The 27,352-nt window shown below is 41.7% G+C and overlaps 1 protein-coding gene across 7 annotated transcripts in view; it reads right to left on the minus strand.

Moving 5' to 3' along the window:
* Window positions 1–592: 592 nt before the first annotated feature.
* The window catches only part of LOC147017842 (uncharacterized), a 31,165-nt gene continuing 4,405 nt past the window's right edge, over window positions 593–27,352 (minus strand). The window contains exons 2-6 of one of the 7 annotated variants that reach the window (XM_085896875.1): window positions 23,268–23,334; window positions 22,963–23,061; window positions 11,368–11,415; window positions 4,552–4,617; window positions 593–2,302 (exon numbers count right to left, since the gene is read on the minus strand). In XM_085896875.1, the coding sequence (XP_085753001.1) occupies window positions 2,282–2,302; window positions 4,552–4,617; window positions 11,368–11,415; window positions 22,963–23,061; window positions 23,268–23,334 (301 nt within the window). In that variant the 3' untranslated portion in view covers window positions 593–2,281. Of the gene's footprint in view, window positions 3,243–4,551; window positions 4,618–11,367; window positions 11,416–15,569; window positions 18,645–22,962; window positions 23,335–27,352 lie in introns of those variants that run through there. The other 6 variants (XM_085896876.1, XR_015062164.1, XM_085896874.1 and 3 more) reach the window with 6 other exon arrangements.

Consider the following 27,352-nt stretch of genomic DNA (forward strand, 5'->3'; position numbering starts at 1 on the left):
AATCGAGTGACGAGTTCAAGCCTGGGAGGTTACCACCTTGACTAAATGGCTGTATTGTAGCTGCATTGGGGGTTGAGGCCGAGCAATTTTGGCCAGGTTTTAAGCACAATGGCTAAGACATGGTTGTCTCATCAAGATCTGCAGTTTTATGTCCAGCCCTTTCAACATTTGCAGGAAATAGCATCTGTGGAGATGAGCAGGAGTTAGTCAGATGATCCCCTTGTCTGCTGAAAGGTCAAGCTATTTCAATCACTGGTATGCTGGAAACTACATTACTTGATGTGAAGGATGTTGCACTCTCCTGAGCTCATCAGCTTGGAATAAGCAAAAATCAGTGATCCATACATAAGAGCCGATTCCATTTTGATTGTCAAGTACATATAATCAGGTGGTGGAGCATCGGTGAACCATCACCTTTTCTTGCTTGCTTGTACCCTTTACTGACTGTGGTGCATGTGTGAGATCAGTCCACCTCTTCCAGTCCGTTGACCCACCATGTCGTTTACTCTTTCAAGAGCCTCGACTTCAGTTGCATCTTAAGTGGACATCAGAGAAAGCATTTCCAGGTTGAGAATACAACACATCACAAAGATTTGAAAAGAAGGGGCATTTTACAAACAAAACAGTAATGCCACCAGCTGGGCACAAAAAGAAGGGCCAATCTAAGATGCATCCTTATAGTAAAGAAAAGGACTCACAAATGACATTTCGTAAATTCCACAGCTGCATAGCAGATCAGTTGGGTGAAAGTTGGAGAAATATTTGGTGGAGAAAAGAGAGGGGAGAAAGAGGAAATGATACAGGAAGTTGAAGGAATGAAGAAAGGGCATGGTTGCAATGGTTTCCAAATCCAGCACCAGTAATTTTGAAACTTTTCAATGTTAGCAAAAGTAAGGAACATGAAACACTGCCCTGTGTTCAGCTTTATCATTCCTCTTAATAGCTTTGTGAATCTATATTATAAAAGGAGCTGTGTCTATCTATTTGTTTGTCGGCCAATAATTTGAGAACGGATTAACGGATTACAGTGAAACCAATGATGGTGGATTTCAGGAACTCACAGGAAGGTTTGAAATGCAAAAAAAAGGAAGGTAGGTTTGTGCATGGGTACATGGGCATACATAGCAAAACTGCAAACACCAACTTGCGACACTGGGTAGCCCTGTATGAAGAGCAGGACCTCCCAGGAACTCTTTTTTTTTGTTCTTGCCCAATAGTTTAGCCATCACAGCTATGCCGAAGAAACAGAAAGCCCAAATTGGAATGAGTGCTCGAGATGCAAGGAATCAGACAGCATACAGAAACAAGGAGACCAAGGAGCACCACTCTCAACGAGTTGAACAGCAAGAGCATAATCAGGCCACTGCTAGGGAAAGAGAAACCGTGGAGCACCGCTCCCAATGAGTTGATCAAGACCGGCAGCGTCATGCCTCTGCAAGAGAAGAGGAAATTGAGGAGCACCGCTCCCAAAGACAGTGTCGTGATGCTGGCCAGCACAGAAAGGCACACCGTAATCATCAACAATTGCGCAGAGAACAATATTCCTGTCAGCAAAGTGGCAGGTCATATATACTCATACCATTACAAAAGAAAAATATTAAATGAAGGGCAGCACTGAAGAAAAAGCAAAAGTAGGTTTGGAATGACTCGTCAACTTTGAACTTGAATATTAAACCTGAAACTCTTCTTTCTTTTTTTAAACCCCTACATTGGCCAAACAATGACATACCAGGACATCAAGTTTTATTGATTCACTTGAGTTCTGCAAACCCCTCTCTCTGTTAGGTATTATGTGCAGTAATTATTTGACAGACCTGAAGATGATAAACTGGCCGAGTTCACCATAACCAAAATAACAAATCAAATGAGTTTGGGAAAAGCACCCATAAAAGTTGCTTATACAACATGAAGCTTCCAGGCTAGAGACCAATAAGTTACAAGGCCTTGCCTTGGGTCCAATTTTGTTCCTAATGTCTAGTTACCACTTCGATGGCAGAGAAAACACTATTTTCCATGATACAAACAACTCTACATTCTGCCTTATGGTATCCAATCCCAACGACAGATCGGCAATGCAACATCTCTAATTTGGAAAGGATGAGATGCTATGCTGAAACATGTTATGTCATTCAATACATTCTCAGTCAACATTCTCACTTTGTCCCTCTAAGATTGTCCAATGAATCAAATCCAAAAGGAATGTCTAATCAAAGGATGTATCGTGTTTTTCCAGTCACCCTCTTCTTGCGAAACTTCAAAAATCCAGGCTTGCTGCTCATCTTCACTGTTTTTTTCCTCCTATCTGTGGAACAGACTCTCCATGTTAGTGCAAATCTAAGATTTACTCCAGGGCTCAACAACAGCAAGCAGTACACGTTATGCTCATCTACCATCACCACACATGATCTTTTCTACCACACCTCATCCTGTTAACCTTTGCCATTCCCAGCAAGTGATCTTTTTATTATTTTCCGATTCATCCCTCCACCTGGTTGCTTGTGTCCGGTTCGTTCCCACAACCCCACTGTCGCCTTTTTTTTTCTTTCCACGAGTATAGTTTGGACAGAATAAAAAAGGACACCTGTGGCATCGGCAGATATACAGGGTGATCCAAAATAAAGTCTTTCTTTTAAAGATAGAAATACCACGTTATGTTAATGGAAACAAATCACCAAAATATTTTTTCTTCCTGAAAGGACATTTATTGCCATTTTAATTTATGAACATCAAAGTTCAACATTTTCTTCTGAACGCCTAAGAAACTCCTACAGCAAAAACATTGTGGACAGAACTTTCTAATTCACCTAGATTAGCGGGTTTTCTGGCATCCACCTTTTCTTTCACCCATCCCCACAAAATAAAATAAAATTACATGTGGTTAAATGAGGAATCCTGAATGAAATCCTTAAATGAGGAATCCTGAATGAATCCCATCGATCCTCGTCACCTGATCCATCTGGGTGGATAGCGGGTATCCAACCAATAACAAACTTGAAAAGAGAAGTGTGCAGGGGCACCATCTTGCATAAAAATGGTTTCATTTGTGTTGTCACATAGCTGAATTTTTGCAACAAGAAAGTTTTGAAGCATTTCCAAGTATCTGTCCGTTGATTGCATCACGGAGGATGCGAGATCCGAGTTGGGATGAAGTCATTCGGCACCAATCAAGCAGTTTTGGCCAACTTTAGCAACATTCACCTGTAATTTATGGATCATTTCCTGATCAGTAATGGCAGGTATATCTGTTGACACAACCACCAACATGGAAAACAACTTCATCAGACCAGATAATGTTATGCAACACACCTGGGCAGTCATCAATCCACTGAAGGAAATATTAACAAAACCCCATTCTCATCACAAGCACCTGGAAATAACTGCTGAACATGAAGACGTCCTAAGTTCTTCTTCAAAACTGTCTGGATTGCATGATAACTTATTCCACTCTCAACGCTTATCTGATTGACTTCCTTGTTGTGAGCATGTCACGTACCCAGTGAATGCTTCTGGTGATCTCGCTGTTGTAGGTTTTTCCTGATCATCTTAAGTCCTTGACTGAACCAGTTACAAGGTTTTGGTGACATCCAAAATGGTACACAAATGCCACTTTGGATGCCATGGATCCAAAGTGACATTTGTGACCTTTGGTGTAACTTTTAGGTGTGAAAAGATACTTTTGGTGACATCAAAAGTGGCATTTCGTTTTTTAATCCAAAGTGGCAGGTCTTCCGATTTCTTGACACCACAGACTACGAAACCATACCATGAAGGAATTTGTGATCTTTGAGCCACAGTTAATCTCTCATAATGGATCACTCTGAAATAAAAATAATATTAACAGCAATAAACACGCTTAAAAAATATATTTATGCGCCACCTTTAACAAGAGTACTTATATATTCAAACAAGAAAAAGAGCAGAGATTGCAGACCCTCACCAGGACTTGTTTTGTGCGGCATTTGCGTACTGGTGTGTTACGTAATAAATAAGAGCCATCGTTAGAACTGCCACTTTATAACTGCTGGCAGTGATGACCAGATACCAAGACGTCCCACTTTGATCGGACACTTGACGCTGACCCGAATGTTTTTCATTTGAATTTAGAATGGGATTTGTTAAATTGATAAATGGGAATGGGATAAATTAAATTCAAATCAAATGCAAGACCAAATAAGCACAGTCCTGCATTGGAGTAATCAGAAGGAACCCAAACAAGAAAAAAGCAGAGATGAAGTCATCAGAAGGAACCTAGATAGGATTCACATTTCAGCTGCCACTCCTCCACCCTCAAACCCATCCAGGCACAATGAGGTGAGCCTTATTCAAAAAAACCAAAATAAAAATAACCCAGATCTAAAAAATAAAAAAATATTCTGGCTGCCAGACCATGTGTCCGATCAAGTTGGAATTTAAAACATTTATTCCACATCACGAGATCATAATTCTGAAGTTTCACGTCGATTGATTAAGTGGTTCCAGAGAAAACATTATTTAATATTTCTCTTCAATCCAATATGGCTGCCAAACCATGTGACATCAATTATTCCTTACCAAACTTGTACAGCCAAGGCTTGGGGAACATTTATGTGAAGTTTGCCCTCGATCTGTACAGCCGTTCTGAAAAAGATGATTTTTTTTTATAGTTTTTAAGCATAAATCCTATATGGCTGCCAAGCCATGTGACCAATGACAACATATGTATGAATCTTTTGTTCCTCATGGATATATGGTCATACGTGTAAAGTTTCACCTCGATCTGTTCAGCCACTTCAGAGAAGATTTTTGAAGGTTATAAAAAAAAAAATTAAAAAAGGCTGTCGAATCACGTGACCGATGAAGTCATCTTGGTTTTTTTTCTTCTGCGGATCATTTTATCCCGAGATGACCCTCACAAATTTTCATACTGATCAGACGTTGCATTCTCCATATGCAATGACATCATAACGAAGACACCAAATTTATCATTAAAAAAAAACAAAAATCACATTCCCCATAAGGAGCACTTTGCTATGTGCCAAATTTCAATTTCTTTCCTTGGTGCGCTTTCAAGGATACAGAGGTCCAACGTTTTTCCATTTTTCCAACATGGCTGCCACATCACCCATCATATCATAATCATCATTACAACATTCTACATGAGTAGTCGCTCCGATGGTGAAAATTTCATCTCAATCCACCAAGAGGTTGCGGAGAAAAAACACTGAAGTTCTGTGCAAACAAACAAACGGACCCAAATGCAATACCCTCTCCTCTGGTGAGGGTAACAAGAGCGAAGTCAATGGCATGCCATCGCAAATCCCCATGCTTCCCACCTAAAGCAAAGCTGAAAGATGGCAAAAAGTTCCACCAGGAAAGGCAGGAAAGACTATCAAATTATGAGTTTAAAAATCTTCTGTTTTGACCCGTCACCCCAAGTCCCTACCCGCTGTGGCATGATCCCAGGGTCAAATACAAAAAATATATATAAAATCGTTATATATTTAATGCATCCCCCAATGTTAATTGCACATTCAAAGTTTCATTTAAAATATTAATAATATGGAGATAATATCAAAATAAAGATAATGATATGAAGCACAAGCTCTGCATGGACAAATGGTTAACTACATTCAACACAATGGAATATGTAAAGCTCATATCGGATTGACATCATGGCAGAAGAACAGACTGTTGTGATGAGTTTTTTTTTGAAAGCATATAATCCCGAAACATTAATACAACATAGCCCAAGTGCAGTCGTTCCAAAGCAGCATGGCAGGATCCAAACTTCCCATTCAGAAATCTCATTGTGGCAAATCAGTCCTTGCACATGGCTGTCCTCACTTCCTTGTCAACGTGGTTCATAAGTGCTGGATGGCCCTGATGTGGACACTTTCGGAAGGTGTCGTTGCTCCAAGCAGGTGTGCGCACATTGTAGCAGCACGTGCAATATTGAAGGCTCAGTACAAGCGCCAAAGTGCCACTCCAATATTTTACGTGCTGCTACAGCGGACTCACTCAGGTGGGAGACAAAACCGTATTCTGTCATGTACGAGCTCGAGGTAAACTGGGGTAACTTGCAAAAGAGGGTTGTGCACCAAAGACATGGGGGCAAAACACCAGAGTTAATTTTTTTGACAAGTGGAATAAAACTTCAAAATGCCTCGAATTTCCTTTGTGTAACAACTCCCAAGAAACACCTGAAGGAGTGCGTGTTAAGAACCATAGCAGAAAATTTCCTTGCGAACAGAATTAGAGTACGAGCAAGTCCAACTTGTGCAGTCACTTTTTATGACAACGCATAACCATAAAGTGGGCCCAATGCATTTAAAGGCGTCATGTCGATCGTATGCAATGTAGCACTGCAAAGCTCTTGATGGATTTGATGCAATCAGTTGCACTTTATGGTATTTCCTCACACAAAAAAACAACACCACTCAGAATCTTTACTTCTTTTAAACGGAAAGAAAATTAGTTTTCATGGAACAAAAAGCACCCGATTTATTGTTGGCCCACAAGTGTAGGACACCGACCTTCCAAAGCAATATTGTTTGAAAAAAATTAAAAACTAGAACGGGCACTCGTAGAGCGCATACCTTCGCCGCAGCCACTAGTTTGAACATGGCATGAGAGTGAAATGAGGAACTAAAATTCCACTAAATCTGCTCGGGAATTTCGCAAATTTAAAGTCCATGATCTGGATTTTGTGAAAGGATTTTGTTATTAGAACTATTACGATTATGACAATTTTAGGTGATTCGTTGTCCCGAGTGCCGAACTCTGTAGCATGTAGGGTCGGATTCAGTCGAACGTCACTGACCATGCAGACACGACCTGGATCAAGTAGATCATGTTTTCAAATCCGAGCGAGGACAAAAACGTCATTTTAATTGGCGTCTAATTAAACAAGAAAGTAAAACTCCTTTTTCCTAAACCATGAGCGAAGCTATATGCATATCAAACTATACCAATTCTCTTTAATAAAAATTTGTTGTATTTTACTTTGTAACTAAGTTTGGTAGGGCCCTTATTGCATCAACAGAGACACAGTTTAGAGACAGAGATATATTCTAGTTATTACCTTTGTATTAAGTTGTCCACAATGCATCTCAATACAAATATGCATTTCGCGACCCCCATGACCTTTGACCCACAACCGCTACCTTGGTTGACAATAGTACTATACCTTGTGTCATTTCAGAAGATGGAGAATTGAACACTGAACAATTTGGAGTTAATTTGATGTAAATCGGAAACATATTAACCGTTTTAATCATGAAAAAAACGATGTTGACCTTTTTGTGACCTTGACCTTTGATCCGATCGCTCCCAAAATCTAATGGATTTGTCCTTTCATGATGCCAAACAAATCCAAAACAATTAAAGCCTCTCTGCGTTTTGTGTTAAGTTGTCCACAATGCTTTCCGATATAAATGTGAATTTGTGTGACCCCCTTGACCTTTGACCCCCCAACCGCTGCCTTGGTTGACAAAAGCACTATACCATGTGTCATATGAGAGGATGGGGAATTTAATTTTGAACATTTTGGAGTTAATTTGTTGTAAATCAAAACAAATTGACAATTTAATCACGAAAAAACGATTTTGACCTTTTTGTGACCTTGACCTTAACCTTTGATCTGATCGCTCCCAAAATATAAATCGATTTGTCCTCTCGTGATGCCAAACACATCCACAAAATTTCATGACAATCTGCGACGTGGTTTTTGTGTAATGTTGTCCACAACGCTTCCCAATCAAAAACTCCATTTTGGTGACCCCCTTGACCTTTGACTTCCACAGACTAACTAGGGTTGCAAACACTATACCATACGCTATATCACTGGATTGGGATTTGAATACTGAACATTTTGGACTTAATTTGATGTAAATCGGAACAAAATTGACACTTTAATCGCAAAAAAACGATTTTGACCTTTTTGTGACCTTGACCTTGACCTTTGATCCGATCGCTCCCAAAATCTAATCGATTTGTCCTCTCATGATGTCAAACAAGGCCACAAAATTTCATGACAATCTGCTAAGTGGTTTTTGCGTAATGTCCACGACGCTGCCCAATGAAAAATGCTTTGTGGTGACCCCCTTGACCTTTGACCCCCAACCGCTACCTAGGGTAATTACGCCACACTTTCATGTGGCATAGCCTAGAATGTAGAATTGAGTAATGAACATTTTGGTGTTGGTTTTATCTCGTTCGGAAAAAAATTGACCGCGTTATGACGAAAAAACGATTCTGACCTTTTCGTGACCGTGACCTTGACCTTTAATCCGATTGCTCCCAAAAGCTTCGCCTGGCGTCCTTGAGTAACTGCACATCATCTCTGAAAATTTCATGCAAATCGGTCCAGCAGTTTTTGCGCAATGTTGTCCGCACACATATTTACCAATAAATAAATACACAGGGGTCAATACAATACCTTCGTCAAACGAAGTTTGCGAAGGTAAAAATGGCTGGATTTTCTGCTCGTTCCCATGCTGTGTGCCCACACCACACCATTGGGATGAGAAATACCTTTTGTCAAAAAAGGAGAAGAAGCCCCTTTGGAACATTTTACAAAAAAATAGCACAAATAGGATGCATCACTTGCAAACCCAATGGGAGGATGGTGATAATAGGGGAGGAAACGCTGTGCTATGGGCTTAACTCTGATCAGAACAGTCTTACCTCCTGCTCAATTCAAAAGTGCTTGTCACCATTAGAAATGACAAAGCATTGTATGACAGAGGTAGGCCGATATAGGAATCTTGATGCATCGAAGGGGTCGTGACCATCACCGATCAGTCAAATCTCAGTGCGCGATCCGTAGCACGCAGCAGCCGCACGTCATGGTTTGCACCATCACAATCCTGCAATCCCATGTCGTGCTGCTACAGTGGGCCAAGAGAAGTCAGTCTCAGCGTCCTCATCCTGGTGAAATCAGGAGTGGAAAGCCATTAACCAATCTCTGCTTTATTGGCTGTCACTGCTCCCATGCACCTAAAATACGGAGCTTAACCCTCACGCCCTTCGCTCAAGGCCGACACTTTATGCTCGCTATCAAATTCTGCTGGAGACCTGTTGAAAAAGGTTTTAACCTTTCAACCCACACCTCCTGGTAGACAAGTTTCTCACACAAACCCCATCAGAAGTTACATGAAATAATGGAGAAAGGAAACCACATTTCACAATCATTTCTCGCAATCATGGTTTTGCCTTACGGGCAACGAGCATCATTATGTGGACAATTGCACAAAGGATGGGAGGCGCCATGACAAAAATGTATGTTGTACTACCAACACTTTACAAACTGTCCCATATCTTTGCTAAAAAAGAAAGAATAAAAACAATAATAAAAATAAAATCAACCAAGCAGCCTTTACAGCCTCACTTGTAACATGCAATGGCAATTTGGCCCATCACATATGTATCATGTACCCATTCAAACACTCTTGGATCATACACATATAGTGTAAACTATAAAGATAACCAGAAGTTGAGATTGGCCAGAAAACGACACAATGATCTACTCTTTGAAAAAGATTAACATCCAGAGTCTGTGTGCACACAGTGCAGTAGGATTTCATCCGACAGAAGGCTTGCATCGTGTTGCAGCGCCCCCTCTTGGCACTGCAAAACTCGAACAGCAGCGTTAGTAAAAACTTCCATCTCATCTGGGAATGGTCAGCCATCTCTTTCCATCGAAAAGGCAACGCTGAACCACACTTGGTAATGCATTGTGCGAATGCAATTAAAAATGATGATAGGAATGAAAACACATGATAAGATATGTTGTGTATACAAATTAGACTTGATTTGAGAAACTGGAGGACATTTTGACAACAAAAACGTTTTTGAAGAACAAAACCTCAACCAGCTGGCAGATACATCGGGCTTGGGTTGCATCGTAGCGGTTGGTGGAACGCATGTTGCCAAGGTTGGTTGATCATCGGCTTTGAGAGGAAAAGGCACAGGGTGGCTTTATGGACACCGACGACATTCAGCCAACATCGGGTATCAAGTCAGCTGTAGCTGCCGACCCATTCACCAATGTTCGCCGGATGATCAAATCAACGTCGGCCCAACATTAGCTTTCCATGCTGACCAAATGCAAGTTCCTGCCTAAAGAGCACGATGAAAACCGTTACGGTATAATCGAGTCCGAGTCGTGAAGTCCTGTGAGACCAGCGCAGGCCGATTCAGGTTCTCTTTAATCTTCTTGCGTTATATATCAGCGTCCTTGCTGGAATCTGTCCCCTGGTCTTACCACCTACACTCTCCTGTTATCTGCCCTGCCTTCTCAGCCACTGAACCTGGCCCAGTCTCTGGAACCAGCTCCCCTACACTTTTAAGGCCTGCTCATTCCTCGAGGCTTTCCACACGGCAGCACGATACCAATTCCCTTCAATTACAAAGACTACACATGATCCATTTGACTCCAAGTTATCATTTAATTATAATCGCAAATTGTTATGTTCCTGCTTGGTGTGGTTTTGTGTCCCTGTAAAACCTCCAATGTTTCACCCACAAGAGAAACAAGGACTTTATAAATAAACGAGTCAATGATGACCCAATGATCCATTTTCCTTCCCATTGGAAATGGTGTTTTAACCAAAATGACGTCTGCAATTTATTCTTCTTTTTGGGCAAGACTTGTGGAGCATTTAGTTTTTTGGGGGGTGGGGCAGAGGACGAGGGTGGAGGGGGAAATAATGTGACGAAGATGGCTTGGGTTAGTCACAAAGCATTACAGAGCGAGTTCAATAATTTTTATACACAATTACGATATAAAATCATTGCACGCAAGCATAATTATGACCGTTCCATTCATGTGATCAATAACCCTGGATCATGCAAAAAAAATCCTTTTAAAATATGAGAACCCAGTTTTGCAGCTTGCATAAAGGGAAATGCCAAATTGCCAATTTGCAACAACATTATCACATGCTCACCGCAAACCAGCAATTCCTGGTTAAAACAACATTAAACCTTCCACAACTGGAAGGGCACTCGGTAGAGCGCATACCTCCGCCACTCAATCCCTGATCCATGAGAACATATCGGGCTCACTACATTTTTGAATTATCATGCTATATATCGTTTCTGGCCCTATCTCTCAATGGTGAAGAATCAGTTTAAAAATTAAATAACCCGAGTATCCGGATCCGGATTCAGATCTTCACCAAAATCGAATCAATTCGTCCTTGCGATATGCCCAACATGTCCACCAAGTTTTGTCGTAATCCATCCACAACTTTTTGAGATATCGTGCTATATATCCTTTTTAGCCCCATCTCTCAATGGTGAAGAATCGCTTTAAAAATTCTAGTGGTCAGATCCTGATCCAGATCTTCACCAAAATCTACTCAGTTCGTTCTTGTCACAACCAACCTGTCCACAAAATTTCATCCGGATCCGTCCACAACTTTTTGAGATATCCTGTACACAAGCAAACAGACAAACAGACAAGAAGGGGTAAAAAGATAACCTCCTTCACCTTTGGTGGCAGAGGGAAGAATGATTAGATATCTGACGAAATGCAAAAAATAAAAAATATATATACAGCGATACCCCACACTGTGCAAATTCGCTTTAGCATGACCTTAATATTCAGTTATCGATTACTAAAAAATAAACAAAATTTTAAAATTAAAATCCATGAAGCGAATCAAAAGTTACAAGTTTAAATGCACCGCCTGGACAGAAAACGTGACCGCAAGTGTTGACATTGCTGGCAGCCAATCAGAGTGCGTCTCCTCTCAACCAATCAGCATGTACATTATTGTCTTCCTGCTCTATGCGTACCCATATTAGCAGGGATAGAAACTCATGAAAAAAATCACTTGCACCTTGTGCAAGTTCATGCGTCATTTCACTTGCACACAGTAATTTTACTTGCACATTAAAAATTAGGTGTTTTTTTTTTATCCCTCGCCAACCAATGAAGTTGGGGGAGGGGGTGGAGGGGGAGAGAAATGGTTCCATCCGTCCGTCACATTTCGTTTCCGGAGCTTAACTACAAATCCCCTCAAGATATATTTCAGGAATTTCCTTAGAAGCCGGTTACCGGTGACCCGCAGCCGTCTACTAAGAGAAAAAATGTCAAATGTCGCCGCCTACTTCAGCGCCGATTTTTCGATTTTTTTTTGTCACCACGAAATCTCTACACCCCCTGTTTTGAAATCCGAGACGAAAACACCTTAGTATTTCGATAAAAGCGGGCTTACTTTTACTGTTAGTACTCTCGCCAGGTCTAGCACAACAATGACCTTAAAATTACACAAGCAGCTAAAACCGCCTCCTGCAAGAGAATTCTCTGCTTTAGCCTCGTTTTGGATTGTTGGTTTGATACCCTGATACCATACAGCAATGACCTCAAGAAAATAAACTTTGTAGGCCTCGCAGTTTCGGTGCCGAAATGATGGCATCGAAAAGAAAATCCCTGTTTGACTTTGGATTTTCGAAGAAGTCCAAAGACATGGGAGGTAAGCTTCTGGCCATCAGTAATTGGTCTAAACTTGCACTCTCGCAAGTGCGACGTTGTTGTTTCACGAAACACGTGTTTCACCTCGTCCATTTTGAGCTTTTGTCAAGTGATGCGGCTCCAAAATACACGGTCACCCGTTGTGCCTTTTTAATTTATAAAGTAATTAGCCTATAAGCTTAAAGCAGCTTTTGTACATGTTATTATTCTTGGTTATTTGCACTAAAAATGGCCATTTATTCACTGAAGTGAAGGCCAAGTATGAGCAGCTGTGAACTGGCCAACTGAATACTGGTACCGCAGGTACAATGGTACATGCATGTGCCATAGACTTGAACTAACTACACACTATAGCTGAATTTCAGTCAGTCAGTCAGTCAGTCAGTATGTTAATGCAACTACATCCAGTATAGGCCTAACCACCTGTTTTTGTGGAGTTTTCCACCCCAACAGCATGATAATATGAGAACTATTTAATGTCAGAAATCATGCGAAAATGCATCTCCAGCCATCTAGGATCCTCCGGCTTCAAGGCCCACCTCGGGCCTTGGACCCTGGCCATTCAGCTGCGCTCGCTTCGCTCGCGGTGATGGTAACCTGCTACTTTTCAATGGTAGCCTCCCACTCCAAAAAATAAGGAAACCCCTGATATTTACGAAATTTGGTACATATATTAAGCAAGTGGTGAACTGGTGCCTTTTGATATTTTCTAATTGATAGGTCACATGGTTTGGCAGCCATGTTGGATTCAATAAAAATATTAAATAATGTTTTCTCTGGAATCACATAACCTAACGAAGCGAAAATTTGCAACTACCATCTTCCATCATGTCTGCATACATAGTAAAAATTGTGACATCACAAGTCACATGGTTTGGCGGCCATCTTGGATAGAAAAACACACCTCATCCGATTAACACGAAACTTCGCACGTATTCCACTGGAGGATTGGAGGCAGAATGTAATTTTTTTAAGATTGTGTGAATTTTGCATTGTATATCAAATTTAATATATTTCTAGAGTCAAGTATAAAGAATTATGCCAAGTTTATTAAAAAAAAAAAACATTTTTACTGGTTGAGATTCACTGATAGTCAAATGGCATATTTCAAAATCGTTTTGCATGATATAATATACATGATGTAATAATATGAAATACATAATTACCTAGTCAATATGTTATATTCAATAAAATTCAAGACTGGAGCATTTGTGTTCTGTATTTTTTAACTTGTTTAATCATGCAAACAAAAACCAAAAAATATGTATGTATCACAATACAATTGTAACTTAGGGATCTCAAGTCAACATGTTTTATGCTGGCTTTGGCTCTTGCCATTTCTTGACATTATGAGCTAGTAATAAATCATATCCTTATAGTTATGAAACCATAAAAAATGTTCTAATATCTAACAAGCAAACCAGTGAATTCTACACATTCAAATTACAATGATTTATTATACCCGAGTCAATAACTGTATGAACATGATAAGTTAAATAAGTCTTGCAGCCTTGACATAGTGCAAGACTGTATCTCTGACATTTTCTTCAAATAATATTAACAGTGATATTAAAATGTCAACAAAATATAACAAATACTAGAAATCAAGCTTCCAAATAATCTCAGGAGTGTCCTTTTCATCATTCCATAACTCCTGATCAGTTTGATTTGGAATGTCCACAGTGTAATACCAAATTAATAACTAATGTCTAATATTATCTACTGCTATCTAATGCATCTAATTAAACATCATGAACATCAGTTTCAAACTTTGGTTAATGTACTAGGTTACGTAATACTAGTTAAAACAAGTGAAGTCCTTCAATACAGCATGTGTGGTGAAGCAAATGAGTACACTAATGTTAAAATATGCAATTTATGCTTTTTCAGTTGAAAAACAATTAAAAAGCGTACTTAATATTTGAAATGTAAAAATCTTGTTATTATTGTGATAAGCACCTATATATATATATATATATATATATATATATATATATATATATATATATATATATATATATATATATATATATATATATATATATATATATATATATATATATATATATATATATATATATATATATATATATATATATATATATATATATATATATATATATATATATAACAGAAGGAATGAAATCGTTCGATACAGCATGGCAGGAGGCCACAAAAGAATGATAGCATAAGAAGAACTTAGCTTTCAGCATTTGGCGATCGGAGCGAAATGCGATGGTGGGCGGAAATGACGTCTTTCGGCGCGAAATGCGATGGTGGGCGGAAATGACGTCTTTCGGCACGAAATGCGATGGTGGGCGGAAATGACGTCTTTCGGCGCGAAATGCGATGGTGGGCGGAAATGACGTCTTTCGGCGCGAAATGCGATGGTGGGCGGAAATGACGTCTTTCGGCGCGAAATGCGATGGTGGGCGGAAATGACGTCTTTCGGCGCGAAATGCGATGGTGGGCGGAAATGACGTCTTTCGGCGCGAAATGCGATGGTGGGCGGAAGTGACGTCTTTCGGCGCGAAATGCGATGGTGGGCGGAAATGACGTCTTTCGGCGCGAAATGCGATGGTGGGCGGAAGTGACGTCTTTCGGCGCGAAATGCGATGGTGGGCGGAAATGACGTCTTTCGGCGCGAAATGCGATGGTGGGCAGAAATGACGTCTTTCATTCGTTCGTACATGAGAGGAGCGCGTTTCTTGTTTTTTTTCCCCGTCAAGCAATAAATTAAATGTTTTTCACAAATATAACATTAGTTTCACAAATTTCCATTGAAATACTCGGGTATTTCCATCAATTCTCACCATTTCCGTCTAGGTTACGCACTGCATCTACCGGACGGCTGTCATTGGCTGTCGAGGCACGTGGTGGGGGGGGGGGACAGGGGACACCGGAGACGTGATAGACACCGGGGACATTTCAAAGTCGGTGCAATTGTATACAGCGCACGCGCTGTAATAAACACAGACTAGCCTATGCGAAGTAAAAGTAGCACCTTCATTCATTCTACAATGTAAGTTTCCAGGATATCAGTCTCAAAATGTTAGAGTGAGACTAGTCATTAGAAAGCTCATTAATTATTAGTGTTCGGGAGACATAATACTGGTCAAAATGATTTATTAGTGTTCTTGTATACAGCGCAATTGTATACAGCGCACACGCTGTAATAAACACAGCCTAGCCTATGCTAAGTAAAAGTAGCACCTTCATTCATTCTACAATGTAAGTTCCCAGGATGTCAGTCTCAAAATGTTAAAGTGAGACTAGTATAGTCATTAGAAAGCTCATTAATTATTAGTGTTCGGGAGACATAATACTGGTCAAAATGATTTATTTGGCTAGTTAATATCTGCAAACTTGTCACAGTAATGTTTTGCCATCTATGAAAGGAAAAATTCATTACATTGTTTTCTCAAGACTTTTCCAAATTTCCATGGCTTGATTTTTCAAGTCGCTCATTAAATGTGGCCAGTAAATCAGTCCAACTGATTCAATTACATTAACTCAGGATCACTCAGAGTTTGTTGATTCTCAGCATCTTCCTCACTATCATTCTCTGAATCATCCTCTGGAGTAGAAAGTGCAGCCTGGGCAACCTTGGACATTGTGGAACGCCACCTTTGGAGACGCCTCTTCCCACTAGTGTACCACATGGAGATACTTGGCACTGGGTCAAATGAATCCAAGTCCGGGGCACAGAGCTTAACTATCATCAGATCAGTCAATGTGGAACCTGAGAGAGGTGAACGATGGTCATTTTTGATTCACTGCATCAGAGAAAACCCTCGTTCAGCTTCAGCAGTGCTGCTGGGAATGACCATGTAGATGCATAACAAGGCCAGAATGTTCTTTAAGGTTTGAACATCTTGACTTTTGTTCATTACAAGGAATAGTGACCACATTCTGAAGGTCATCCTGTATGTCGGCTGATGCAGAATGCTCACAGTGAGCATGAGTTCAGTCATTTCATTTCTCAAAGTTGCCAGAGAACAATCATATCCTTTCTTGTCCAGCAAGGAACCATAATGTCCTTGAAGAACCTCAAGCTCCTCATCGCCATAAGTGGAATATTCTGTTTTGTCCACTGGCCAGCGTTTGGGTTCAAACAGATGGCTGAATGACTTCAGCACACTTTTTTTTTTTTTTTTTTTTTTTTTTTTTTTTTTTTTTTGTATACCTTGGTCGAGGCTCGTATGAGAGCTAACACACAACTCACAGCAAGGAGGCATGAGACAAGAGGGGTGGGAGTGGAAGGGACAAAACATTGAGGAACAGACACAGGTGAACTGTGGAAGGGAGAGGGATGGGGATGGGACGGGGAACATGGCGAGGGGAAGATGGACATTAAAGGGACTTTCAGGAAGGAAAGCAGGAGAATTGAAGGAAGTGGGCTTGGGTGGATTATCGGGGTAGAAAAGATCGAGGATTTGGATGGGGGAAGATAAGAGGTGGTGGTGAACAGCTGTTTTGAAAGCCTGGAGGGAAGAATGGGAAAGAATAGAGTGAGGAAGTTTATTCCAAAGGCGGGAAAAAGAGGAATGAAAGAGTGAAGATGAGCAGTGATTCGTGATTTTGGTAGTTTTACCAGAATGGGGTTGTTGGCGGACCTTGAGCGCCCTGTGGAAATGTGGTTGGGACAAATCGCAGAGAGAGCAGGGGGGGCAAGGCTGGAGAGGAGTCGGTAGAAGACAGAAAGACCACCGACCAACCTGCGGTGATTGAGTGAGAGGCCCAAAGACTCAGCTTCATTGCGGGAGATGCCAATGATCTTAAAAGCCCTGGTTTCGACAGCGTGAAGTCGAGAAAGGTGGGAGGCAGGAGCACCAGCCCAGAGGGGAGAGCAGTACTCCATCAGGCTACGGACAAAAGCTTTGTAAGTAGTCAGGAGGGTCATACTTTCAGGAGGGTCATACTTTTATTGCGGAGGGTCATACTTTCAAACCTTCTGTCAATTTCCTGTTTGATTTACTCCAGTAGTTTTGCTCCATCAGAAACTACCTTTGAAATGGGAGAACCAATATCAGTGCAGTGAATTCCAATTAAGTGAGGAACATCCTCCTGCACTTGTTTCACCATTCCATTCAGCCTGCCAGTCATGACTGATGCACCATCAACAGTACAGCTAACAAGTCTGTCTCTCCAGTCTGGACAGCTTCCATCATCTTCAATACAATTAAAACAGCCTGCTTGATACTCGTGGCATCACCACCAGCAAGTTTCTTGATTGCCAAAAACTTTATCACAGGCTCACAAGTTTCATTCAGTGTTCTTGCATAAACCACTTCTTGTTCATTAACCCCAGGATCTGATGATGAATCATTGAGTACACTGAAGAAGTCATTCCTCTTCAACATCTCTGCAATTTCATTTCGTACGACTTCCGCAATATATTCAATGAAGTATTTACACTGTTTTTCATTGGCATAGTTGCTACACAGGTTGGCATTAAGGTTTTTGTCTTGCAGTGCCAACAGGGGCTGAAAATGGGACAGTGGTAGTTCCTGTTGAGCTAAATATAAAGCTGTAACAAACTGGAATTTTCTTTTCTCCAACTCCTTTTCATCCATTTTCCTGAAGCCCTTCCCAATTGGAGTCTTAATATAAATGGGGCAGCCCTCTTAGCGAAGTAAGCTTCACATGCCTTTTGGTGATTTGCTGCCTTTTCATGGGCCAGAACACTTGTATAGCGCAGTGTGCTGCAACCCAGGATGAAACTGCTTCCAGTGGTTCCACCAAGTTGAGTCATACTGCTACCTCCACTTTGATGTTGATAAAGCTCAATGCAGTACTCGCATGTCATGATTTTCATTTGTTCATCATATTTCAGCCACTGTCTTTCTGACCTAACAGGGGAGGTGTACCAGCTTTTTTGAAAGTGATATTCCTTAGCCTCCTTGTCAGATTTGGCTTTCTTTGGAGGGCAAGTTTTTGTAGAGGAGACCCAGAAACAATGTCACTTTCAGATATGTCTGTGTTTATGGTGTTAGGGGAACCAGTTCCAACAGAATCATTTTGAACCTCACAAGCACCATCAGCTTCTACAGATGGACTTTTGTGTATATCATGTTCAGTGATAGATTGGCCACTTTTTTCTGATGTTGCAGAGCGCTTGAACTTGTATGCAAATAAACTTGCTTGCTTGACTTTCTTTGGAGGCATTTTGGGCAGTGTTTACCTGAAAATGAGTGAGAAGATTACTTTCAAGTCACTACATACAAAATGCAATGAAAAGAATGATGAAAAATTTTGCCTTTCCACAAAAAGTTAAATAAATATGAATAAATAGGAAAATATTAAAGACATCCAAGCATAGAGTTAAAAAAAAAAAACAAAACAAAAAAAACCAAAACTTTTTTACAGCCATTTTTCCTTGCTGTGCAGGGGTTGGGCTTTTTCTTGAGGCAATGTTTTATGGCCGGATGCCCTTCCTGACGCCAACCCTGGTCGCCTCTTACGACACAGGGATATGGTACACCTATTCTTACCGGGGCATACACCGGGACCAGTACACTGGTACTCATTTCACCGACCTCGGAAGGATGACAGGCTGAGTCAACCCCCTGGTGTTAATTCAGCAGCCAATGGGGCTTGAACTCAGGACCCTGGGATCCCAAGCCACCACCCTAACCACTAAGCCAACACCAGGCTTCAAGCATAGAGTTAACATGGCAAAAATTATTTTATAGCTTGTGATAGTAAATTTTATTACAATAATATTTTTCTGTTTTTAATTGGAATGTCCCAAAAATTCTTCCATTTATTTTATTCCAAGACATATTCAAAAATAAAATCTGAGCAATGTTTCAGGTGAATATTAACAAAAATCCCATTATAAATATTGGCCAATGCCTCCTATTAACCCCATTATAAAACTTTATGAAATTCTCAAATGATTCTATCATTTTTCGTCTAAGGCCTCAATTGGGATAACAATATCATTTATACTTTCACAGGAACATTGTTTAACAAAAGAAACTTACTTGGAAAGTATTTGTAGCCCATTTACAGCTGTATTTTACAGAGTATTCAAGCCCAAGTCATGTTTTGGTTTGCTTCAGAAAGCATGGCCAGGATGTAGGTGGCACTGCAAACTGCACTTCCTCCTTGGTTCAAGTGTCATTTTTTAACAAATATGTATGTAATTTAACCAAAATCTTATCACTATTCTGTCTCAAATCATTGAGACATAATCTACTATATATTTGAAGCAAATGTTGCTTAAATTGCCTAGATTTGAAGTAAAGTAGTGAGCTACTTCTGCATGTAAAGTCCCCTGTGATTGGTCAACCTGAGTCAGTTTGACCAATCAGAGCTCCTGGTGTATAGTGGTTAGGCAGGACACGGGAGGGAGGTATAAAATGGCTTCAGAGCTTTACTTGCACAAAGTGCAAGTGAATCAAAGGTATTACTTGCACTTACTTAAATTTACTTGCACTGTGCAACCACTGAAACATGAGTTTCTTTCACTGATTAGTAATTGTGAAATGAGCTGAAATTTAAATTGTTAAGACGGATGGAGTCAGGTGTTGGTGCCACCACCGTTGCATGTGAATTTGATTTATTTGTTGTCGCTCAACGACAATTGTAAAGAACAAAGACAAAAAAATTTTGTTTCAATCACATACTGTACGTAGTCAGTCCATGACTCACGTAGTTGCTACAAAATTTATGCGATGTTGGTATAGTTTAATGGAAAAGATGAAGAGACTTTTATCTTCCTGGATTGAGAATATGAATCAGCATGCTATGCCTTTAAGCCAGGCCATAAATATGACTAGGGTGCAGATTATGATGAAGTGAAAGAGCAATTTATATGGTGAAGTCCATCTAAGTTTAAAGCCCTTGTGGAAGTTTACCCTCCCCCGTTAGTTTTTTTTTAATGTGGACAAAACGGGGCTTTTTTGGTGGAGGATGCTGTTCAGGAATGCTGGAGGAGAGAGGGAGGATAGAATTAAAATTTGGGGTTTCAATACTCCAGCATAGGAGAGTCATTTTTGTTTCAGTGACGATCAAAATCAGTGTTTTTGTCAAACTTTGGGCAGCTCAGTCAGAAAGGTCTGAAGACAACAGGTGACAATTGTTATCGTGGATTGTTTTACACACACCTGCCTAACTCCATTGAATTACTTGTGCACAATAATTTTTATTTTGTGTAAGATTCTGTATTTTTGCAAAGGATCTATTTCATAAAACACGACAAGATATAATGTTTTTATTATTGGGGAGCCGTATTTTTCGGCCTCCAAGTCGATGTGGAGTAGAAGTTGAATTGCCTAATTTTCCCATTTTTCTTTCCTTCATTCATAGATGAGTCTATTTGAAGTACTAGACAAAATTAGATAAATTACGGCAGTTCGCAAAACTATCGTTCGGTCAGGACAATAGAGTAGAGGTGGCAATTCCTCCACGACACTCAACACATTGCTGCCTATGGTACAAGCAAGCATTATTATATTAAATACGCTAAGCCATATTTTGAGGACGTATCTTCTCCGAAACTGCCAGACGGATTGTCACCACTTTCGGCATGCGGGTGCTCTCTGGTCTAATGTACAACATAGGCTATGTGAGATCGCGCCAGACAGACAGGTTTGGGAATTTTTGGCGATTTTCTAATTTTTACATTAGTTTGTATGGCGACGTGTGACGTCAACGCTGAGAGGCATAATGACATCAAGACATCATCGGTCATTCGCTGACGTCATTACGTCTGTCGTCGACAGACCGTCACTGCTGAGAGGCATAATTCCACTCCTAGAAAACAGCATCTGCAATGTAAAACCCTCTTCTGCACATGCTGACTACCCTCAGAAGGTGCACTTGACACAAAATATGTAACAAGAAACATTGTATATAAAGAAATTCTATAAATCACATTGTGAACACTGGATATATTGACATCCTAACGAACCCTCAATTTAGAAACTACGTGCGGAGCGCGGGGTCGTGTTTCAAACAAGCGACAGAATCATCATCAGCACTGGCTCATAGCACATTACATTTCGTCACAGTCCACTACTCCTTAATCAACATGAACACCTGACACTTATGGTAATACAACCACTCGATGGTTGGCCACTTGCCTTGCAACCGCGATTAGTCTTCTTGGTTTCATTGGTAGTCCGCAACGCATCCTTCACTTTATGCAGGCTCAAACACATTTCTCACTGGCATCATATTTCCTGTGCGTGCACTGAGGTGTATCTCATCACCACGTCTCCCTCCCTGTCTTAATATGTCCACTTCACACCCGCACCTCTCCCGTCCCGACAAGCAATTTCAGCCCTACATTTTGGTGATTACCCCTGTAGCTGTTCATGTAATGGGTCATTTGTGTATTTCACGAGTGTTCTTTGTTGATTTGTTCAATATTTGTTTCTAATGTGCAGTTAAATGAGGTTAAAGTGATGTGAGGATGACCGAAAATGTGCCCTGGGAATGCATCTCCCCGTTATAACACGATGTCCATGGGAATATCTTGGCTGCTTAACTTTGTTTTGCTTAACATCGTACTTTCTTGGAACGCATCCTCGACATTAAGGGGACACTTCCTGTCGTGTGCTTTAAATCAACAATTGTAAAATGCATTTCAGAAAATATTACACTTTGAATTTTTTTTTCTTCATTGATGCAGTTCAATGTCTTAAACCATAGATAAGTCGATTCCGAGTACAAGTCGAGGCCCAGACTTTTGGGGAAGAAAGTATTGACCGTACGCTGAAAAATACAGTAAGGGTCTTCATAAGCAGAGATGACCAAGTAAACACCTCCATAACAACGTATAGTTCAAGGAAGAAAATCCACTGCTTCCTTTTTAAATCACATTCCGCAGTCGTTTTCAAAACTACTCGCTCATTCATGGCATCTATTATAATTATCCACCACAATACATGTGGGACTTTGGTGGATTGCACGGCGAGTCACAATTGTTCCGCTTCGACGCCATTTTGGAAAACGCTCTTCCACAGGTTCATAGCTGGGCATGTGTGCGTGAGGATGCAAACGATGGGAAGCGAGTTCGCTTCGTGCAAAAAAACAAACAAATAAATGTGTTTGGGCATGGAAAAAGTCCCAAAATAATTAAAATACACAGAGCTTTTCAATATAAAAAAGGCCAAATGAAAAAGTGATTTGGCTGCTTGGGTAAATGTACTGCAGGCAATTTTTCACAAAATAACACGAACACCTTGGTGGCATGTCGTTTTGATAAACCTTTGTGCCATCTCAACAAAAAAGTGCAAAACCAGGCAGATATTGATTGGAGCACCCCCGTCAATCCCCCCCCCCGTCAAACCCCCCAAACAAAAGATATCACATGGGAAAGATAAAATAATGATTATAATAAATTTAAAAAACAACACTGTTTTATCAGGATTATGATAGAGATTGAGGTATATGGGCACTTTAAGTAGGCAAGGATGGCTGAAAGAAAAACAAATACATCGACACAAAATGTATAATTTGAAGAGTGCTGGCCAATGTGGCCTTCTTACCTCCTCGCATGGAAGACCATTCTCGCCAGCTGTGTCTGGTTCAGCGAAAAGATTTGGCCAGAAGGCAGGGCCACAAAGATGACCCAATGCTTGGTTGGACTTGGGCAGAGGCACAAAATAAAGGAATGATATGGTGAAATAAGGAAGGGATGGTGTGTGAGTAAACCAGAGAGGAGATAGCGATATACAGAGGGTAGAGGAAGAAAAAAATAAAATAAAGGCCCACTGGACAAGCAAGCGAAAGGCCGTGCACACTATGGTGGCAAGGCAGGAAGAAGCGGGCAAGATGCCAACTGGCGCGCCACCTCATGCACTCGAGTAAGGGCAGTACAGCTTGTGAGGAAGCTCCTTTCCCTCCCAAACCAAGCACTCCTATGAAGAAGAAGAAAAAAAAAATCATTATTTTTCAAAATCAGGGAGTTCAGCCAGCACCTTATGCCAACAGCTTCCATGTTTACAGCAGCTGACTTCGGCTCACGCCCATCTCTAACCAATAACTCCAATGCCCGCCTCCATTTCACCAACTCGGTCCATTATTTTTTTTACTTGTTTTCGGATTTGCCCATTGCTATAGTGCTCAATATAGTCTCCACTCCTCCCCCTTCACTCATCTAGCCCCTCCCCCAAAGCCACGACCAACACCTTGCGCTCGAAGCAAAAAAACGGGGACAGACATCAAATCATTGTGGATTTTAAAATGGAAAACAAAATGAAGAAATTCCTCTTCTCATCACACACACTTCCACTTCCAAATCATTGCCTGCATGTCCAGTGATGGTGGGAAGAGGCCAATACAAGCAAACTCCATTGGCTAGATCTCCCAGCACCATTACCAAGGACTGGAATTGCGTCACGCCCGACGTCATTTTCCCACCTTGATCTTATGCCAAGCTCCCTGGATTGTAGAGTTTTTATTTTTTGCAATCGCCAAGACACGCTCCCGATTCCTATTGATGCCGACGTGGGGTCGATTTTGTACCGTTGCTTTTGTGCGCGCATTTTGAGCACTCGTGGCCCTGAACCCCCACCCCACCCACGACAACCCCGTACGATGCGCGGCCAAACACTGAGTAACAACGCAGCAGGTTACTGTGCGGAGACGTTTTCACACAGGACACGGCCTTTACTCGCTCCTCGGCGGGACAAAAACGGCCTCTGTGTGTGGAGACGGCCAAAAGAACTGCCATCCCGAGTAAAACCCGGCACGGTCGATCACGACTGAGGAAATGAACCTTGTGTGAAGAGAAAACGCGACAAAAATTTGCGTTTCATCCCTCCACCGTCGCTGAGGCCTATGCTTAACAGCACAATTAAACGAAAGCAGGATACACCTCGGCCAATCAAAATCTCGGCACATGCGATCAATATGGGACAAGCCCCCTGCCCACCCCTACCTGGCAGGTGCCAGGTGCCGACGAGACAGTCACCGCAAACAAGCGCCAGAGGCCACAGGCCGTGGTAACGTGCCATTTAAGCACGACACAAAAGACGCAGCTGCACGTACAATCACTCGACCATTGTTAAATTGGAGCAAAACATTTGCTTTCCCCCCCCCCCCCCCCGCTTTCCGATTCCTAAAATGGACAGGAAGCAGCGACGGCTTCACTGGGCTGCAAAGCCAAGGTGAGAGCTAAAGTGGCCAACAACAAACAGCACCTGGTCAAACCCTCTCACTTATCTCTATTATATACTCTCGTTCCTGGACCGAAATGAGCTTGCTCCAATTTTCTTTTCCCGGACGTTTTCTCGCGATGGTTCTTCCAGGTGACGTTTGCTACGGCCCTAAACGGGATATTGAACAAGCGGCTCGATCAAACGCTTCACCGCCAAATCTCAAGAGCCCGTAGTCAGTCGACGGACAACAGGTGTAGCTTTTATAAGCTTTTCGCTTTCTACAGATAACACGGGCATCGGATATCAAGGGGGATGAAACGGAACGGATGGTGCAGGTGTGTCTGTCTTTCAGTAACGGCTGGGACGTACAATTTCCAGAAACGTGGCCCCCTTTTGTGCTGGCAATCTTGGCGAGCGATCGACCCAGCTTGGACAGTGACGGCCACAATTAATACGTCCATTACAGGGCTCACTTGCTCGGAGGTTCGCCAGATGAAGCAGCTCGAACAAAAACAAACAAAAAAGAAGAAGAAGAAGAAGAAAAAAAAGACCACAAATACCGAACGAAACTACAACGGGTACAAACGCAGTAAGTCAAATCCCTGGGACATCAGAATCCCTGGGACATCAGAGGAGGAAAGGAAGCAAGATTGAGCATTTAACAATGCAGAGGCACGCTGGGGTACGTAGGTGAGCTTAGATCTGAAAATTAAAGATGTACGTATATTAAAACAGATGTGCGTGTGGACTCACACAGACAGATTTCAATAGCCTGGCCATTTCATCTGAGGCTAACAAAAATAAACCAACTATCCTGACTCGTACAATTACGTGCACACCAACGTTTCAGAACACAGCAAGCAGGTGGAGCATGCTTACATAAAAGGTGCTTTAAAATGGCCGACAAAGCACTCCAAAGAAAAATGTCTGCAAAATAGACGTCTGCAGCCACTGCTGGAATAGTGAGGAGGTAAGCGCATTTGAAGCCGCCAAGCCCGGGTTTGAATCCCGACCCAGCTTTAAATTGTCAACCTGGTGTTTCGTATGCAGGGCGAGGCATCGACAAGTGTGCCATCCATCAGGTGAACATTAAACTGGAGGACCCGTCTGCCAGCATTAGTCACTGGTCGGCATTAAAGATCCCATGGTGTCCTGCACGAGTAGGGGGAGATATTGCAATCACCCTGAATAAGTTACGACTCCCTTCCCGAATGTGCAGGAGCAACGGATCGCCGACATAGCCACGCCTCAATAAGGATGCAACCAGCGGGTTGAATTCAGAATCAAATTTCAATCCAATATGCACTCACAAACTACTATCACACTCTGAATGCAAGAGAACACAGCAAAGATTATAACACAGGTTTCTAAACTGTCTCACATTGAGGAAGCGCTGGTCCAGAGTCGGAGAATGGGGGTTGGGAGGGAGCGACACGTAACCGAGGGACGTGGGATCGATATCGGGAGGGTAAAAGTGCTTCGGTATGGAAATGTATTCTGTTTTAGGCAGTTAGGAGTCTGTTTGATGGAAAGACTTGAGGATACGATGAAACCAGTCACATCATATTGATGAAGGACGACCCTTGATTAGACTGATGGCACAAAACAAGGCGAGGTTAAAAACCTGAAACGAACAAAACAACCTGCGTGTTCCTCCAATACGTCCTCCTCCCCACTACCCAAGCTCCACCATCGTCATCAGAACTCTGTTCGACGAACTTTTGGTCGATTCTGATTATATCGTAACGAACCGCCATTTACTTCACACACCAATTGAGCAAACACTCGGAGCATGAGGATATGGACAAAAGACCCTCCAGAATCAGAGATGGACAAACAAGACACAAGCATCAGATGTGGACAAACAAACCACATGGATTAGAGATGAACAAACAAGACACAAGCATCAGATGTGGACAAAAAAACCGCAAGGATTAGAGATGGACAAACAAAACGAGCATCAGATGTGTGTGCAAGTGTATGTCTGTGTGTATGTCCGGGTAGGTGTGTATGCGAATGTGTGTAACTGTGTACAGGTAGGTGTGTGCGTGTGTGTGTGATTTTTTTTCCCCATTCCCAGTCCAAACAAAGCTTATTGGAGGACCACAGGTTGAAAAGGCCTAACAAAGTTGTCTCTCAATCCACATCCTGTCTGTCACATCTATTTATTTCTATCTATATTTCGTGTGTGTGTGTGTGTGTAATATGTCTGTCTGTGTCTCTGTCTGTGTCTCTGTCTGTGTCTCTGTCTGTGTCTCTGTCTGTGTCTCTGTCTGTGTCTCTGTCTGTGTCTCTGTCTGTGTCTGTGTCTGTGTCTGTGTCTCTGTCTGTGTCTCTGTCTGTGTCTCTGTCTGTGTCTCTGTCTGTGTCTCTGTCTGTGTCTCTGTCTCTGTCTGTGTCTCTGTCTGTGTCTGTGTCTCTGTCTGTGTCTCTGTCTGTGTCTCTGTCTCTGTCTGTGTCTCTGTCTGTGTCTGTGTCTGTGTCTGTGTCTGTGTCTCTGTCTCTGTCTGTGTCTGTGTCTCTGTCTCTGTCTGTGTCTCTGTCTGTGTCTCTGTCTGTGTCTCTGTCTGTGTCTCTGTCTGTGTCTCTGTCTGTGTCTCTGTCTGTGTCTCTGTCTGTGTCTCTGTCTGTGTCTCTGTCTGTGTCTCTGTCTGTGTCTCTGTCTGTGTCTCTGTCTGTGTCTCTGTCTGTGTCTCTGTCTGTGTCTCTGTCTGTGTCTCTGTCTGTGTCTCTGTCTGTGTCTCTGTCTGTGTCTCTGTCTGTGTCTCTGTCTGTG

This window comes from Eptatretus burgeri, chromosome 10 (genome assembly GCF_056783735.1).
Source record: "Eptatretus burgeri isolate ZD-2024b chromosome 10, Ebu_testis_v1, whole genome shotgun sequence".
NCBI lineage: Eukaryota > Metazoa > Chordata > Myxini > Myxiniformes > Myxinidae > Eptatretus > Eptatretus burgeri.